This window comes from Anser cygnoides, chromosome 15 (genome assembly GCF_040182565.1).
Source record: "Anser cygnoides isolate HZ-2024a breed goose chromosome 15, Taihu_goose_T2T_genome, whole genome shotgun sequence".
Lineage (NCBI taxonomy): Eukaryota > Metazoa > Chordata > Aves > Anseriformes > Anatidae > Anser > Anser cygnoides.
The window spans coordinates 17,830,942-17,847,729 of record NC_089887.1 but is presented as its reverse complement, the minus strand read 5'-3'; the positions used below and the strand labels follow the sequence as shown (position 1 = coordinate 17,847,729).

The following is a 16,788-nucleotide window of genomic DNA, read 5'->3' as shown; positions in this document are numbered from 1 at the left end:
TAGAATATCCCAGTGCCTACTGAAGTAGGTGTTTTCTCTTTTAATAATAAATCTTCCTGAAATACTTTGGTCTTGTGGCCCCCTCTTGCTCTCTGGGACCTATCTGTGCTTCACCATGTGCTGTCTGCTCTCTTTTCATCTGGATCCCTTGTGTTGGGATGGGACTGCATGGCCTCTCTAGCTGAGATGTGGTGAGCAGAGAGGGCGAGCAGGGTGCATGCATGGTAGTTGCTCTTGGTGATCTTGAAGATGTTTTCCAACCTCTAAGACTCTAGGTCCTGGCCAACGGTGTGCCTTCTGCCTGGGTGAGTGCTTGAAGTGGTGTGTGCAGAGGGTGAATAGGCAACCTGGAGAAAGAGGGGCGCACAGGAAGGTTCTGGTCCTTGGGACTTCTTTGGAAGAGGTCCCAGCTGTGGCTCCCAAAGGACATGCATAATAATTTTTAGTCTTGATAAACTGTTGATGACAGCGAAAAGAATGGTGCAAATGATATAAAAATTACTGACCTGTTTATGCCTCAGAGTTTTCTAATGATTGTCAGAGTGATAGTTTTTTGTTGTTGTTGTTTTTTTTTTTAAGTTGAAATTCTTTTGCGCAAAACTTTCACTTGCAATACAACTAACTAATCCCATATACATGTAACATACCAGTGACCTGAAGGGAGAAAATAAGTACTAAATATCCTTACATTCAGTGGGAATCAATCCTATTAATTATGCAAGGCTATCCTTTTTTTTTTTTTTTCCTTTTGTATGTCTGAAGCAATGCACTCTTTTTTTTATGTATATATATTTATTTTCTGAGATGCAGAAGATACAGAAAGGTGAAGTTGATAACTTGCATGTCTGTTCTAATGCATTTTTTATGAGCAAATTAACCAAAATATAGGTTAATGAGTAATTTGAGTCGTGAACAAACAGTTTTCCTCTGCTGATAGATCCAGAAGTGGCATGCTGACTTGATGTGCTCGTCCCATTTCCACAAATGCGTAAGGAAAGAGTGGGGGCCACCTGAAACCCTCCAACCTCACTCAACAAGTTCAGAGGAAGCCTTCCCCAACCACCACCTTCCTTAGCTTTCAAGGATGACATTGCTCTCTGTTCCGCTCAGACAGCGTTATTTCCATTAAACTTCTGTCTTTAATCAACCAATCTTGCACAGTGCTCAAACTTAGTTATTTCTAGTGATGCGTGAGCCAGAAAGAAACATCTCACCATGCAAATGACATTTAAAAAAAAAAGGGGGGGGAAAAAAAACCAGTTAAGTAATCACTAGCTGACAGCCTTACAAGAGGGTGTTACTAAGCAAAAGCAGTGGTTTCAAAAAGCTGCTATTTATTGCAGTGTTTTGGAAAGCATTTCTGACCATCTAACCAGAAGATTTTTTTGATGAAGCTAGTTGATTTGTGTGCTAAAAAACTGTCAATTATTCTTCACAACTGAGCAACACAAGGTGAGTAATAGAACACATGCTATCATCCTGGGAATAAACAACTTCAGAAGTGAAAGTACCTTGACAGAGGTGTCAACTATCAAAGTGTATAGTTCTGGTATTTTATAACAAATTCACCTTTGTGTCCCTACTTTTCTTTATAAAATTCTGCAATGGGATGCAAATTGATTAGCTTCAGTATGACTTTTAATGTGTTTTTTTTTTTTCTTTTGTGAAGTGTACCCTCCTATATGATGTGCCAAGTGTTGCGGAATTTATTTCTATACCTAGTTCACAAGTGATTTGTTTTCTCAAGCTAAGTCGCCAAACCATCCATGGTGAAACCTGCTGTTTCAGAGGAAATGCTTCTTATACCATTGTAAATCTTTTTTTGTGTGTGTTTTTTCTCCTTATGAATCTTTTTTTTTGGTTTAAGAATCTGAAAATCTACTGTCTGTTTGAACAGGTGGCTGTGTGGTTTGGAGATACTAAAAATACTCATGCACAAGTCCAGAATAAAAGTAGAGTGAGTAGAAAGCTTTTTCAAAGTCCTTTTGTGGTTGGTTGGTTTGATTTGTGCAACTCCTTCGTATTCACGTTTCAAAAAGAAAAAAAAAAGCTTTAATGAGCTCCAGATGGTTATTGTATTAGCAGGGTGTGTGACAGACAATGTTTTGGGATTTAAAAGCATAATATAAGCCATGAGTCTGAACATGACAAGAGGGATTTCACAAAAGCATTGGAAAAAATAACAGATAAAAACTGAAGTAGTTTCTCTCTCTTGTTTTTCCAGACAATATTGCAACACAAAGACTGAAGCGTTATCTGTAAATCTTGGGTAATTTCCTCTATGATGGAATAACATCAGTAGGAAGGGTGAATTCCCCTGCTGTGCAGCAGACACCCTCCCTGCTTCAGGCACAGCCCCTGGAGCAGTTGGAGCTGCATGCTCCACCACCACTGGGAAGCGTTTTCTCCTGTCACACTTGGGAGGGAGAAAGGTAAAACTCCACCATGCTGGGTCTGCGATCCAGGCGGTCGTAGCTTGTTACCTTTTTCTTCTGGAGAAGGAGCAGAGGGAACATTGCTGAGGGGGTAACTTGGTGGCTGGTGGACATTGCTCAATTATACAAAAGTGACATTAGGCCTGTACTTCGTAAGATACTTCTTTACATAATGGTGCTCAAGTATTCTGCACTCTGAGATAAAAATATATAGAAAAACTACTTTGAGTTCATTTTTGCATAGGAAAAAAAAAGGTGAAAAACCTCAACACTTGATGCTCACCAGGCCCCAAGCAGGTGGGCAAGATCATGCTCTATTTTTGCAAAGCCAAATTTTCCCTTTTGGGGGCCCTCCTGGCACTTGGCTCTGACTCTGCTGCCCAGGGGGAGGAAGGGGCACTCCCTGGGGAGCAGCGGGGCCTCAGGGTGCTGTAGGACCTGGGCCCGGCCAGGCGCAGCCTCCTGCCCTCCCGGCACCGCGGGGTTTGGGCCCCACAGTACAAGAAGGACATCAAGGCCCTGGAATGTATCCAGAGAAGGGCTACAAAGCTGGTGAAGGGCCTGGAACACAAGTCCTTTGAGGAGCGGCTGAGGGAACTGGGGGTGTTTGGTCTGGAGAAGAGGAGGCTCAGGGGAGACCTCATTGCTCTCTGCAACTACCTGAAAGGGAGGTGTGGGGAGCTGGGGGTCGGCCTCTTCTCGCAGATAACTAGTGATAGGACTAGAGGGAATGGCCTCAAGTTGTGCCAGGGGAGGTTTAGGTTGAAAATAAGGAGAAATTTCTTCTCAGAAAGAGCAGTCAGCCATTGGAATGGGTTGCCCAGGGAAGTGTTGGCATCACCGTCCTTGGGGGTGTTCAAGGAAAGGTTGGACGTGGTGCTTAGGGACGTGGTTTAGTGGGTGACGTTGGTAGTAGGGGGATGGTTGGACCAGATGATCTTGGAGGTCTTTTCCAACCTTAATGATTCTAGGAGTCTGTGTTGGTTGTGGGGGATGAGAAGGGGGCACAGCGACCACTGCCGCCATGTTGCAGTTGGCCCATTAATTGCATACTTTGGTTAGTGCTCTAAAAATTTACCTGTATGAAAACACTCCTTGGTTTTGAGGCCGCCTTCCCCCCGGGAAATTATTTATTCTGAATAAATAATTGGTGGCAAACCCAACCGTTACCATCTGAGGACACTATCCACTGCCCTCTGCCTTTTGCAGCTGTTCTGGCTGCAGCAGGCCTCAGTTCACAACTTCTTGATAAGAACCAGAAGTGGTAAAATCTATTAAGACGTCAAAAGGTTGTAAAAACACGCAGGTGGGACCTGGAGCACAGGCTGTGGGCAGCCTAGGTAGGCTGCCTCAGCACCCTGCCCTGAGGGAGCTGTGGCCGCCATGGCGGAAGGCAGTGTCTGCAGCCGCTCGCCTCAGGTGGGCTTTGTAGGTTGGGGGCCAGGCCTAAGGGTGATTTCCTCCTGCTTCTGGCCATTAGGGGCTAATATGAACGTTATAATGGTAATATTAATTTTAAAAGCCTCACAGGGCCTTTGCAAAACAGACTTTGCCGATTTGTTAAACCTCAGATTTTGTTCGCAATGCTAGCATAGAGTTTTCAGGAATTCATGGACATCTTTACTCTGTTGTGTGCTACAAGGTGTTTTTGATTAAATTTGTTTCGCAAACTTGAGTTCATTAAATGGATGAACAATTTTCATAGACTTATTGCCAGGTAAGTCTCCTGAGTGTCAATAAACTAGTGTTTGCAGCATTCACGTCTAATTTTCCTCAGTATTTTCAAAGTATGAGTAAGTTTTCTGGGACAGAACCATATTGGAAATTCCTCTGGGAGATTTTTTTGTCTGTTTTTCTTTGGGGTGTTGTTTGTTTGTTCATTTATTTTAAAGAAAAATCTCTGTTATGGGGGAGGTAGAAAAAATGCTTAAATACATTGAACTTGTTTTTCAGTCTTGGAGTGCATCTTCTGCTTAACAGCCCACTTGAATTAATGAAGTTCGTCAAGTACACAGGGCACTGAAGATATAATGTGTTTTATTGTAATGATTTGACTTCAGCATGCATTTAAGAGTCTATTGTAAGCCAGACATTTAATTCCTAACTTTGAAGTTTTAACATGAAAGGCAGAAGCTCTGAGAAACACTGACAAAATACTGTTTGAAATGTTTTTGATTAAAAAAAAAAAAAGCCCTGGAGTTTTGTTTGTGAATTTCTTTGCTCTTAAAAAAATAAAAATTGATTGGTAGGTTTATGAAATTGTCAAGCCCAGGTCTATAAATCCTTGTGTGTGCTCATATACCTACAAGACATTTTTCTTTCTTTTTATTGATACAGTTTCTTCCCTAAGAAATTGAAAGCCCAAAGCTAGAAGTTTACATTAAAATGCAGGTTTGCTTATTTTGGAAAGTGTGATTTACAGCTGCACCTGAAAAAGCAGAGCAAGACAATTTGAAAATTATAGAGAATTAAAACCAGGTAACATTGATCCTGTTTTCAGAAAAATAGTCACCTCTAAGCCAAAGCCCAAATCCGCAAGCCTCTCCGCTGCTGAGCTGTGCTGACCATGATGCACTCCGGCAGTCTGCGTACAATGTGCAGTGTGAACCCGAGTCTGAATTGTGAGTCTCTTAAGTCTGAATTGTAGAATATTGAAATGTAACCCAGTCTGTAATTAATGCTTTTATATAAAAAAGTCACCATATCTGTTATTTTGCATGGATCTTCTATGTCCATATTCAGTCTGTAGCTCTCATTGTTACTACTGAATGTCAGTCCTCAGTGTGGTATCAGAAGGGGAGAGACTCAGCTATGTTCTGGTCTTGCTGATGCCTGAAATTGGACCTGTCTGGTTCTCAGACACTCAGATCAGTGGCGACTTCTGATGGAAACTTTGGAATAGCTGGTGCTCTTTTCTTAAAAACATTTGAGTTTCTCTAAATTCTGCTCAAATATTAATGTCCAGTGTTCACAAATTAAAGCTTTTTCTCCACTGTTGAGACTGGAGGAGAAAAAAAAAAACACTGGATCTTTTGAGAAAGTTTGCTTGTTAATCCTTAAAGAGAACCCTTCTGCTATGACACACCAGCTATCATAAATGATTAATTTTTCTATAAAGGTGTCATTACTCTAAAAATAGCAGTTGAAATGCTAACATCCATAGCTAAGTATTTGTTTTAAAGCTTTGAAATGTGGCTTCTTTTAGGAAAGACTATTGCATCTTTTCAGAAAGATCATCAGGACAGTCCAATTTGTTTAGTGTGATGCATATGTAACCTTTGAGGAAGACGCATATTTCTTGTCTCTTGCAGGTGATAGGACATATATGCAATGTTGTTGATTTGTTGTGCATTCTGAAGCATCCCAAAATCTGTGTGCAGATTCCCAAACCATGGTGCAGTGTTGTAAACAACATGTCTGACACTGCCATCTGTTTAGTCCCTGCTGTGTTTCAGTGACCTCAGGCACAGGCTGTCTCTCAGCATAGTTCGTACAACCTTTCCTGGTCTCCCTCTTTCATCCAGCTGTTTTCTTGTAGGAAAGGAGCAGCCTGTGACCTGCATGAATTATTCTGTATGAAAATTTAAAAATATAACTTAAAGAGAAAATTAGATTTGTAAAAACAAACAAACAACAAAAAAAAACGCGCACACAATGAAACAAACAAAAAAACAGAAACAAACAAACAAACCACAATGCTGTAAGGAAAGTCTAGTTTTTTAGAGAGAAAAAATGTTTCTGAAAGAGCTTCTGATGTTTGAGTAGGGAATGAAATGACTAATAAAATGGCCATATTCCAAGATAGCATTTAGATTTGAGCACATGCCTGATTCTTTGTGGTGTGCTTATGCGTAAAATTAAGCACTTATTTATATACTCTGACTCCGGACATGGATGTCATGCATGAGGTTAATATACACTAACTGGAAAACTTACTGTAAAGCACCTAATTCATTTGAAAATGAGTTTATATTGGCACCTCAAATGGATCACAGTGTTGTCCTAAATATGAAGGAAAGGCTACACAAGGGGATCTCAGTGCACAAGTGCTGCTTGTAAGTTGTTGATGTTGGGCTATGTGGTTCTTAACAGAGCTATGATAAAGTACAAATTTCCCCTAATTCCAGCTTTGATTACCCCACTGACTTCAGTATAAACTTTGTTCTTTTAAGTTGTTCTGCAATAGATATATTTAATAAGTTACAAAAAATCTTACTATACAAACAGTTAAAAGTCAGATTCCAGTGGAGAACAGGCAATAGTAGTGATTCAAGAACATAATCATCACAACATAGGAATTTTACTCTGAATCATTATGTTTTTATATTCTTGACCAAATATTATCTTGCCTGCTTTTCTGTCCATAATTGCTGATTGTAGATCAAGAGCTGAATGACTGCAAGTTACCTTACTGAGCGGGTACTGTGTCCAAATGAGCTGAAATCTTAAAAGGAAAAATCAGAACAAATACAAAATGGAGTACCTCAGCAGAGGACAAGCAAACAGCAAACCACACAAGTTGCAAGATTTCTACAATGAACTCTCTGAAGCAGTTTCAAAATTAGAATTTAATGTTCTGAAAAAATATAGTTGGAGATGGTAGGAGGTTTTCTCAGTTATTCCTTTGGGTTGATCACAGGAAATCCCTGCTGATGTGTGAAGTCTCTAAGATTGTTGGACCCAGTTTCAGGCCTGAGCTGTCCCTGAGCTCGACATTTAGGGGATCTGGGGTTTTTGTACAGCAGTACGTCTTTAATCGTGAAGTATTTTATTAACTCTTTATACTTGACCTGCTGTCTCTCATTTACTTTAGTCATTGATCTATGCAAAGCACATATGAGAAGCTGCTTTCCTTTTAATTAAAATTTGTAAGCATTTTAAACTGGGCAAAAGTTAACCAATGGAGAAAGTAAGCTCAGGCAAGAGGACGTGATAGCACAAGCTTAGTGGGGGAGTGTGGTAGCAGGGACTGGGATTATCTGTGGTTTCTGCTTGTGAATCTTGTTTGAAGTGAACGATAGCTCATGGTAAACCACAGGGACTCACAGCAGGTTAGTATGTGGCAGAAAATAAATATTGGCATGTTCAGAGCAGCTTCCTTCAGAAGGTCTTGGCGTGCTTGTGTAACTGAGTTCTGTTAATGCCATCTCTGTCTGAGATGGCACAGGTGATCATCGATCCTGTTACATGTCAAGAGTGAACAGCAGGTTTCCAGGGAAGGTGTGTGACAAGCACCCAGGTCTGGAGGAACGAATAAGTAGAACAGGAGACAGACAGTGAAGCTCCCTCAAGCAGGAGTGGAAAGGAAAGTTTTTTATCAGTGGTTTGGTGAGCTGTGGACTACTAATATCTGATGTGTTGTAAAAACCTGAGTGCTGTCAGAAGGACTGTAGTTTAGTCTTTTTGTGTGTTCTTTATGCACAATTTCAGCCATCTTAGATTTGGGACTTTGGTTGAAGGGATGAACTGCCTCCCATGAAGCAAGTTTTCATCCTGTGTGCTTTTGATTAATCATTGAGAATGATTGCTGGGGTGTTTTTTTGTTTGTTTTGTTTTGTTTTGTTTTCCCCCTAACCTTACTGTGTTGGATTGTTCTTAGCATTTGCTATTTTGTCATGTCATGTACTTCATTTCTTTTCTTTGCAGTTTTGTGTAATTTCTAATAGGTTAATTTCTTTCTCTCTGCCCCTTTTTATAGCAAAAGGGATGAAATGCTGTTAGGATTGGATGAGATGTTTGTGTGCTTCTCTCCCCCTTACTACACACATGTACCCTCCCCTCCACAGGCTGCCCTGCCAGAGCCCCTCCTCTGTCTGGAAGAAGGGAACTGAAAGAAATAGCGAGCTCCTGCTTTGTGAAGGAGGCTTTCTTTCACTGCCTTGCTCAGAAGTGCCTTTGAGAGGAGAACTGATGTGATTTTGTTAACTTCTGGGCTGAGGAGGGAATTTCACTGGTCATGGGGCTGCATGCCATCATTTTACTCTATGCTGTTGCAGCAGGAGCTTCTGGGAGTAAGTAGAATAAACTTTTTCCTCTGCTAAGACTGATATCTGTCAATGAAATATTTCTGCGAAGGAATGATCTCACTATCAAAACCTCAGAGATGCTGTAAATTATGTTACAGCTTGCAATTCTGCAGTAATTTTTGTAGCAGCTTTGTCTCGATTCTCAGTGTAGCGTAGCGGTTAGCTTTACTGAGCGCTCTGGGTGGTACATGGGCAGGTGGGAGGGCACCCTGCCTATAATGCAGTTAAGTAGTGCATCTTCCTTCAGGATTACAAGGGAAAGCAACGGAAACAGTGAGATTGTGCCAATTTTCTCACCTGAAAATAACAGGCAAAAATTCTGTGCTAGCCTCTTGTTCTAAACCTGTGCTCACTTTGTAATTTGGCAGATGAAAGATTTTCTTAAAAGTGTGAATAAATCATGAGATGTCAATTATGTGGTCCTTGGTTATCATTTGTGACTCTTGTCAACTGAAAAGGGATAAGTACATGAAGTAAACTATGAAAGAAAATTTACAACTTAAAAAACAAAGCAAAGAGCAGAAGCTCTAAGTTTAGGCACCTTAACAAAATTATCCAAGTGCCTGACTATCTGAGGTGCCCAGCCAACCACAGCATCTCTCTGTGATAAGCATATTTAACAATTCTTTCTACAGCATTCAGGTATCCACATGGGAGCTGAGAGAGCTCTTAAATCTGGTCCTGGGGAGGCATGCTGAACATTTTAAAAATCTGATGCTGCATAAGAGATGAATTTTCCAAGTTTGTCTTACTATATTTACTTCAAGTTTCTTGAATGTGATACTGATTTCTTCATTAAAAGCCAATAACTTGAAACAAACTTTTTCTACAGTTTAAAAGAAAAGAAGGGGGGGGGAAGGGAGTGCCCCTTTTTTTTGCCTGAACCACAAGATTCTTAGGGATGTCTTAGAGGCAGTTGCAGTGATGCACAGGAAATAGAGACCCTAAAACTCTGACTGGTCTTAACTTTCCATGTGCAAACAGAAATTCTCCTCCAGTCTGTCATGTGCTTTTTATGTTGTCTAGCAGTGCTTGAAATTCCCCCACTCATGTCAATGTGAACCTGAAGCAATTCCCTGTGTGGTGTAGGTGTGTTCTGGTTCCCCTCAAATTCGCTGCCATCCCAGACCAAGTCTGAAGGAAAGTCATGCTGGAGAGCAGGCTCTCCGGTGCTGAAGGATGCTAGCCTTGAGTTGTGATGTTTAAGTGTTTGTTCCTTAGTGGACTGGTGCTGAAAAAATCTTTCTTCAGCAGTAAAGGTTGCTCTTGTTCCTGTTTTAAATGGTACTTATGAATTCTTGATTGTCTGTGCGCAATAAAGATTTTAGTTAAGTAGACATTTTCCTAAGTTAAAGGCCTGTGGCTGTGCAGAAGTTTGGCGTACAGGAAATGTATTTCTTTCTTGGATTAAGAACCCCTAGTTAATGCAGGCATAATTCCATTTTGTACAAGGCATAGTAGTGCTTAGTCTAAATGTTCCTGGGAATACACGAGAGAAGGGAAAAAGAGCCATAATTTCCTTTTTGTTCTTTATTTGGTTATCCATGGTATTGTTGCATTTCCATACCTACCTCAATAAATACACTAAGGTATGTCATCCTTTTATCTGTGTGCTCGTGTGGTTTAGACATGTGGAAAAGGGTGAAAGCAAAGTCTAATCCTTGCATACTTAGTAGCAAAACTGTCCTTTTTTTTTTTTTTGGGGGGGGGGGTTGGGTAGGCTTTGGTTTCTGTTTGGAACAACTCATTGAATGGTTGAGGCCTGGTAGCAACAAAAGGACAGAGCATAGAGCCATGCTGATGTTTTGTGTGGTCACAGACTTTGACTCTGAAAGTAAATGATGTTTTTCTTCTCAGTGGTTGTTTCTAAGATTTTCTTCTGGAAAACTGAACTTTTATAAAAGACAGAATATGCTAGTTATTGTTTCTTTTCTTTGATCTTTTCACTAAAAATAAAACGAAAGAGAATAGACACATATCTATACAAAAAACATAAGATTGAACACCAGTATACATTACCTGAAACAACCACTGCTCTTATCTCTCCTCCCCTTTTCCCCTCAAGTGAGTTCCAAAGGGTTCAGCTCACAACGCCACGGAGGGTTCCCTTGTCTGGAACAGGAGACCCCTGGCTCTTGGTGCTGAAATCGAATGTACACTTCACTTTCACACAGATGGTGGTGGTGGTACAGAATGGGTAAGAATCCTTTGTAAGACATACAAAGGTGGATCTCAGCACCAAATTGTTGGATATGATCCTTCTGAGTTGCTCTAACATTACAACTCTCGGGGTAAGGATGTGTGCTTGCCCTAGGGTGTTCATAGGTTGCTTCTTATTATTTCATGTTGGGTTTGTGGTAATTGAAGAGCAGCAGGTCTGTCCTGAGCTGCATACAAATTTTCAATGCTTTTCAGTAATCTTACCTGTCATTACAGGAACCTCAGAAAATTTAAGTTCTGGAGCTTCCTGTTTTGCTGATTGTGTTGGTGAGTATCAGAAGACTGTATTCAGGCCTTGTATGTGATAAGGAAAGAGGGATTTGAAAACTTCCTTCTCTTCAGCAGGGATGTTGATTTATTAGAAGAATGATATTTATGTCCAAGTGATATGCATTCACAGAAGTATCTGAGAAGTCCTACTGAACTTTACCATGCACAGACTGCCTCGAGTTCACATTCTGTGAACTGAGAAAACTCATAAACATTAGGGCTAAACAGACTACTAAGCCAGTGCAGGACAAAACACAGCCATGTATGAATGTCTTTTTTCCAGCACCCAGTGTTAGCTGCTTTCATACTGAAATGGGCATGAAGAAAGACTTCTCCTTCAGTGACCATGCACAAAACTTCTATTCTTTAAGGGATGGACAGACAGGAAGACAGGATATTGAGCTGACCTGGAAAGGTTTGGTTGGATGGCCTGAAGTATAGTTTATAACTTTTGCATCTGATTTACATTGCCAGCAGGTGCTTGAATGTGCAGATTTTTTTTTTTATTTTTTTTATTTTTTTTAGTGTGGCAGGAGGGAAGGCATGTGGATGTTCTGCTCGCAAGATCTCACCCTGGCCTCTTAGCTTCCTACCCACACAGTGCAGCTTAGAGACCCTTGGTTTGTTCAGCATTATTTCATCCTTGTGTGGCTTTGTCATTGAAAGTGCTTGAGTGTATCAGTGCCACTGTGAGGCAAAGAAAAGGAAGTTCTGTTTTATGGGAGTCACAGTGGTCATTTTTCCCGCGTCTTGTCTTCTTCACCTGAGGGAAGAATGTGTATTTTCTATGAATCTTTCCTCTTCTGCACTTCAGTGGTCCTGGATAAGGCCATACCATGCTATCTTCTAGGGATATCATATTTGTTAAAATCTCGCACACCACAGCCACCAAAACGTTTGGCACTGAAGGTATTATGACTCCAATCCTCTCCTCCTATGAGGGTAAATTATCACCTGGTCTAGAAGAGAATCTCCTTCAATTAGAGGAATACAGACACTATGCAATATGCATCAGGGTGTCTGACATTATGTTCTCTAGAGGACAGTGCTGCTAATGGACATTGCAAGGTCATGACAGTGTCTTCATATACAAACATGAACAATCCCTGTCTTCCCATGCTTTCTTTTCCTCAGCCTGGATCTTCTAGGGTAGGTTTTCAGAACCAAACTTCTTTAGTTTGCAAAGGTCCAGCTTTGCTGCTCTCTGAAAGGTGTCAAGAGAGCATCGTGCCACAACTGCATTGCATTCACTTTCTGCTCTTGGAATTAGCTTCCTGCCTTGATGGGAATTGTGAGGCTGTGAGCATACGAGAGAGGGAAATTCTCTCCACCTATATAGCTCCATATAGGAGCTATCACTTGCATGCAGGGTGCTTTCAGAAACCCAGTTCTTTCAGTTGTAAGTCCAAGTGGGAAAGGAACATTTTGAAAATTTAGCCCCTTACTTATCTGATTTTAGTGGTGAAAAGATTAAAAACTATTTTTTTAAAAAAAGGAGGAAAAAAACCTGTAACAGACAAAAGATTGTTGTTGTTTGTTTCCTAGGACACAGTGCATCATACTTCCCCCAAAGAGCTAGATACAGCTACAGGTATTCAGCAGTCACCAACACGTTCCTGCAGGGGAGTATTTATAAAAGCAGTGGCATCTCTTTGGAGAGCACAGTGATCATTGAAGTATTGGGGAACTGCCAGATGGTTTTGAAAGTGAGTATTGTCATAGTCTGAGTGATTGGGATGAGCTAACATGGAATTGTATCTTTCTGTGGGATTACTGCTACATTTAATACATTTTTTTTTCTTATCATTAAAAGCCAGTTAGGTCCTGGATCTCATAATTAGAGTTGCAGATTTCCCTGGATGCGACACAGCTTCAAATTAAATAGCTTAGAAGGCAGATTAAACAAAACATTTTCTTTCCTAAGTGGCCTGTTTTGTTTTCATAAATTTCATTGTTTTGTTACATGAAGTGCAGAACTAGATATGAAATGCAGAACTAGATATGAAGCTAATCCCTTTGAAAGGAATTTGTTTTATTTTTAATTACTTTCATATCTGTAGCTGTAATTTAGAAATAGCAAACTTTTTAAAGAGAACTTGAGAAACTTGTATGATATGCTGGATTGGTGCCTTTCCTAGCACAGTGTAAAATTCAGTTTTGTAACACTCCATTGATCTCAGTAGGAGATCTCTGTCTCAGTGACAGAGCAACAGACCATTTTCAGATTACAGACCTCTTCCTTGGGTGAGCCCTGTGGTAGGCAAGCTGAAGAATTACAGTTCCTAACAGGAGGAGCATGGAAAATTAACTTTCATCTGCCTTGGTTTTCTTTGGGTTAACAAAGGAGCTAATTCATGGGTTCTGTGGGGGAGTTGACATATGTGTGCAATATAAAAAAATATAGATGAAGCCAACAAAGAATAGGATAGTTATCTCTGTCCTAACATGGCCATGTGGATAAAATTAACTGGTCGGTGGTCCCCTGGTTTTGCATAAAAAAATGAGTATTTGGTTACTGTCTTCAGGTTGAATCATTGAGTTCTGCCTTGTTATATCAGTGTCTGGACTCCGCTACTTCTAGCTTTTTGTCTTAGCTGAGGCCTTGTAAGACATGCAAAAGAATCTGTAGTTAAATGCTTGTCTTTATAAAAATAAATTAGAAAATATTAGGGAAAAAAATCACTAGTGGTCGTAATCTGTGCTGTATTTAAAAGGGGGACAGAGGAACACCATTCTTGTTGCATCATTTGAGAGCAGTTCTTCCTTAGTACTACCAGCCAAATTGGAAATCACTTAGGCATGCGTTTTCTTCTCTGAATTCAGTAAAATTAAACTATGAAATGGCTAATGAATACTGAGCATTTTACTGGGTTTAGTTGCAAGAATCAACCAACATAAGTAGTCATTTTGCTTCTCCACAGGAGTAGAAAGGACTTATATTTATCCAGGCTCCTACTTTACCTTAGAGTAGGTGATTGCTTCTGGCTTGAAAATAAAAGGGTATAATTGTGCTGTACAGAATGCATTTAATAATCAGTGAAACTTCTTTGTAGAAGAAATTTCTGGAAACTGTCTCAGATACGTACCCTGAAGATGTGGTTATTGCAGTTGTCTTGTTTGCAGCCCTGAGGCTTTTTTTCATAGTCTTCTACTTATGTCCTTATGTAACAAAGTCCACATGTTCCTAATGACATTGATATTAATTGCTCTATAATCTTTACTCCTAGGTGCAAGATGTACAGATCAAGAAAAGTCTTGCATCCAGAGAAGAGTCTCTGAAGGAAATGGACAGTCTAAGGTGGAAAAACTTCAAATTTGGCTTAGTTTTTTTTTTTTGTTTGTTTGTTTTTGTTTTGATGTTGTATGGTTTAGCAGCAGATAAATCTGAAGACCATCAGGAAAATGAGGGTCGTATGGTCCAAAAAGATTTTTTGAACTTATTTTTCATCCTTTGTATGTAAAAAATATTTGAGGAGTAGACAGTTTAAGTGATTCTGGGTACAAACTATCAAGCCTCTTGCTGCCTAGCAGCATGTATGGATCACTCATTAGTTTTCTGAGTTGCAGTTGTTACTTGCAGACACTCTTGAGTTTTGAACTCCATTTTAGAAGTTCTGGGTTTGGAGGGGACTGTATTTCTTGTGATGTAAAACTTTTTTTTTTCCTCCAGGTTATTTAAATTCCATTTATTCTTCTAATGTCATCTTCTTCCACTTATGGTTATACTAGCTTACTTTTAATATACTGTCAGTGTGTACCTCTCTGGCAGGCAAAGGTAAAGACACTTGTGAAGAATCCTATATAAAAAGAAGCCCCTTCTAAATGTGGAGGTCTGATATTTTTCCAGAGAGCTGATACTTCTTGTATTATCCAAAAAAAAAAAAAAGGCATTTCTGTTGTCTGGTCTAAGCTGAGCCTCATAATCTTCTCTTTGTGCCACTGCTTGGATTCTCAGCCTTTAAACAACACTGACAAGTGAGATAATTGACTCAATTCAGAGTGTCAAAAAGAGCAAGTTTGGAGTAAATGTATTGCTTTTTATGTTCATCAGGAAGAGCTCTGTGTTCCAAAATAAGAGTAGTGGTATTGGAATTCCAATCATTTATACAGGCACACATTCTTCTATAAAGATATTTGTAGGACTTAGAGATAAGAGCAGTTGTCTTATTCTTTGCAGAGAAGAGAAAAAAGAGGTAGCAAAGAAAGCATTCAGTGAAGTCTGGCTATTGAAAATAATTATTCAGACCAGTGAACCTTATTAGCATTTCCCTCAGCCTATTGTGAATAACAGTGGTATAGCTTGTCCTCTGAACATGCATATAATTTCCACAGATAGTAACAAAAGCAACCTCATTTGCCTAGGAGTACAGAAACCCTTATCCCATGCACAGTCTCTTCTTCTGGAAAGACTTTTTCAATGCACTAACACCTGGATAATGTTTTCCTCTTGCACTGTCTTTATGAGTTGGCTTGAAATGAATGGTTAGTTCCAATGTTAATGTGCAGAAGAACTGTGTATCTCCCTGTTTGGGAGCTGACCTTTGGAATACTGCAGAATTCTTCCTTTAGATGGCTTATTTTTCCCTATTGAGAGGGAAAATAGATTTTTAGAGTAAAATCAATGTTCAAACACAGTCACTTCCAAAAGTGGAAAATTCTGTACTCTCAGCCTGGGATAGCAAAGTTACTGAGTCAGACAACAAGGACTGGGGCATAACACTGGGATAGAGCCCAAGTATGTACACCTAGCAAAGAAGTTAGATAAAAACAAGGGGTTGACTGGAAAGCACTTAATCATGGTTTTGTGCGTATCACAGCAGAAGACAAATGTTTAAGAGTACATACAGCTGCATCACAAATGAGACATGCTCACCAATGCTGCAGGCACCCTGAATCATAAAATAAAATTGCTGTTTTACGTTAAACAATAATTGTTGCCATTAAGTATAATTGCTTGTAAGTAATTCCCCAGGAAATTGCTTTACTAAATGTTACAGTTATGTTGAAGATGATACGATTATCTTGATAGTTTTTTTATTATTATTTTTTTGATTGTTTGTTTTGAAAAGGGGCTTTTAGTGTCAAAGCTAACTCATGAAAAGTAGAGGTTTGTTATAAAGAATGGAGATACAGAGTAAGATGGATCCATTGTGGGGGAACAACTCTGTTCAGAAAATCTGAATCTAATGTCATAAACTGACTGGCAACCACTGTTTTGAAGCAAGAAGCATTGTTTAATTGCAGGGAAGTACTAGAACAGCATCCTCTTCACTTTTCTTTCCATGATGGGAAAGTTCTGAAGCTCTGTCCTGTAAGGAGTGAACAGACTTGGGCACTGAACATAAAGCGAGGCATTCTCAGTGTCCTGCAGATGTCACAGCCATCCACTGCTCGTGCTGTTGTTGAAGAGGTGAGACTGTTGGTAGAGTCATGCTCTAGCCTGACTGTTAGCCTTTGTGCCTATTAAGTCTATCTCCTTGTTAAACAACTACAAATTGTTACAGCTTGATGACAGGCTGGCAGCCTATGGTGCTTGTCTGATTTCTTTTAGGAGTTAGTGTTATGAAATTATCTGTAATTTGCATTCTTGTTGGGGTTTGGAAGCCAACACGTTGTTGCCTGAGCATGGTGTGCACTTGCTCTCATGCTATTGCTACATAGCATTGTTTAAATAAATGTTCCTTTATAAGGCGCGGGTCATATACAATTCGATTTCTTTGAGTAGAGTAGAAATGCTCTTCTTAGTTAATGCTTCTCTGCAAATACAGAAAATCTGGAATGAAAAAGCATATGTCTGTAAATGATCTGATTAAAAATAACACACTGAAGTTAAACAA

At 39.8% G+C, this 16,788-nt stretch overlaps 1 protein-coding gene across 1 annotated transcript in view; it reads left to right on the top strand.

Annotated features, from left to right (window-relative positions):
* The first annotated feature begins 4 nt into the window (after window positions 1-4).
* The window catches only part of LOC106041217 (uncharacterized), a 106,095-nt gene continuing 89,311 nt past the window's right edge, over window positions 5-16,788 (top strand). The window contains exons 1-5 of the mRNA XM_066977881.1: window positions 5-8,446; window positions 10,898-10,948; window positions 12,497-12,657; window positions 14,179-14,249; window positions 16,196-16,361. Of these exons, the coding sequence (XP_066833982.1) occupies window positions 8,392-8,446; window positions 10,898-10,948; window positions 12,497-12,657; window positions 14,179-14,249; window positions 16,196-16,361 (504 nt within the window). The 5' untranslated portion in view covers window positions 5-8,391. The remainder of the gene's footprint in view (window positions 8,447-10,897; window positions 10,949-12,496; window positions 12,658-14,178; window positions 14,250-16,195; window positions 16,362-16,788) is intronic.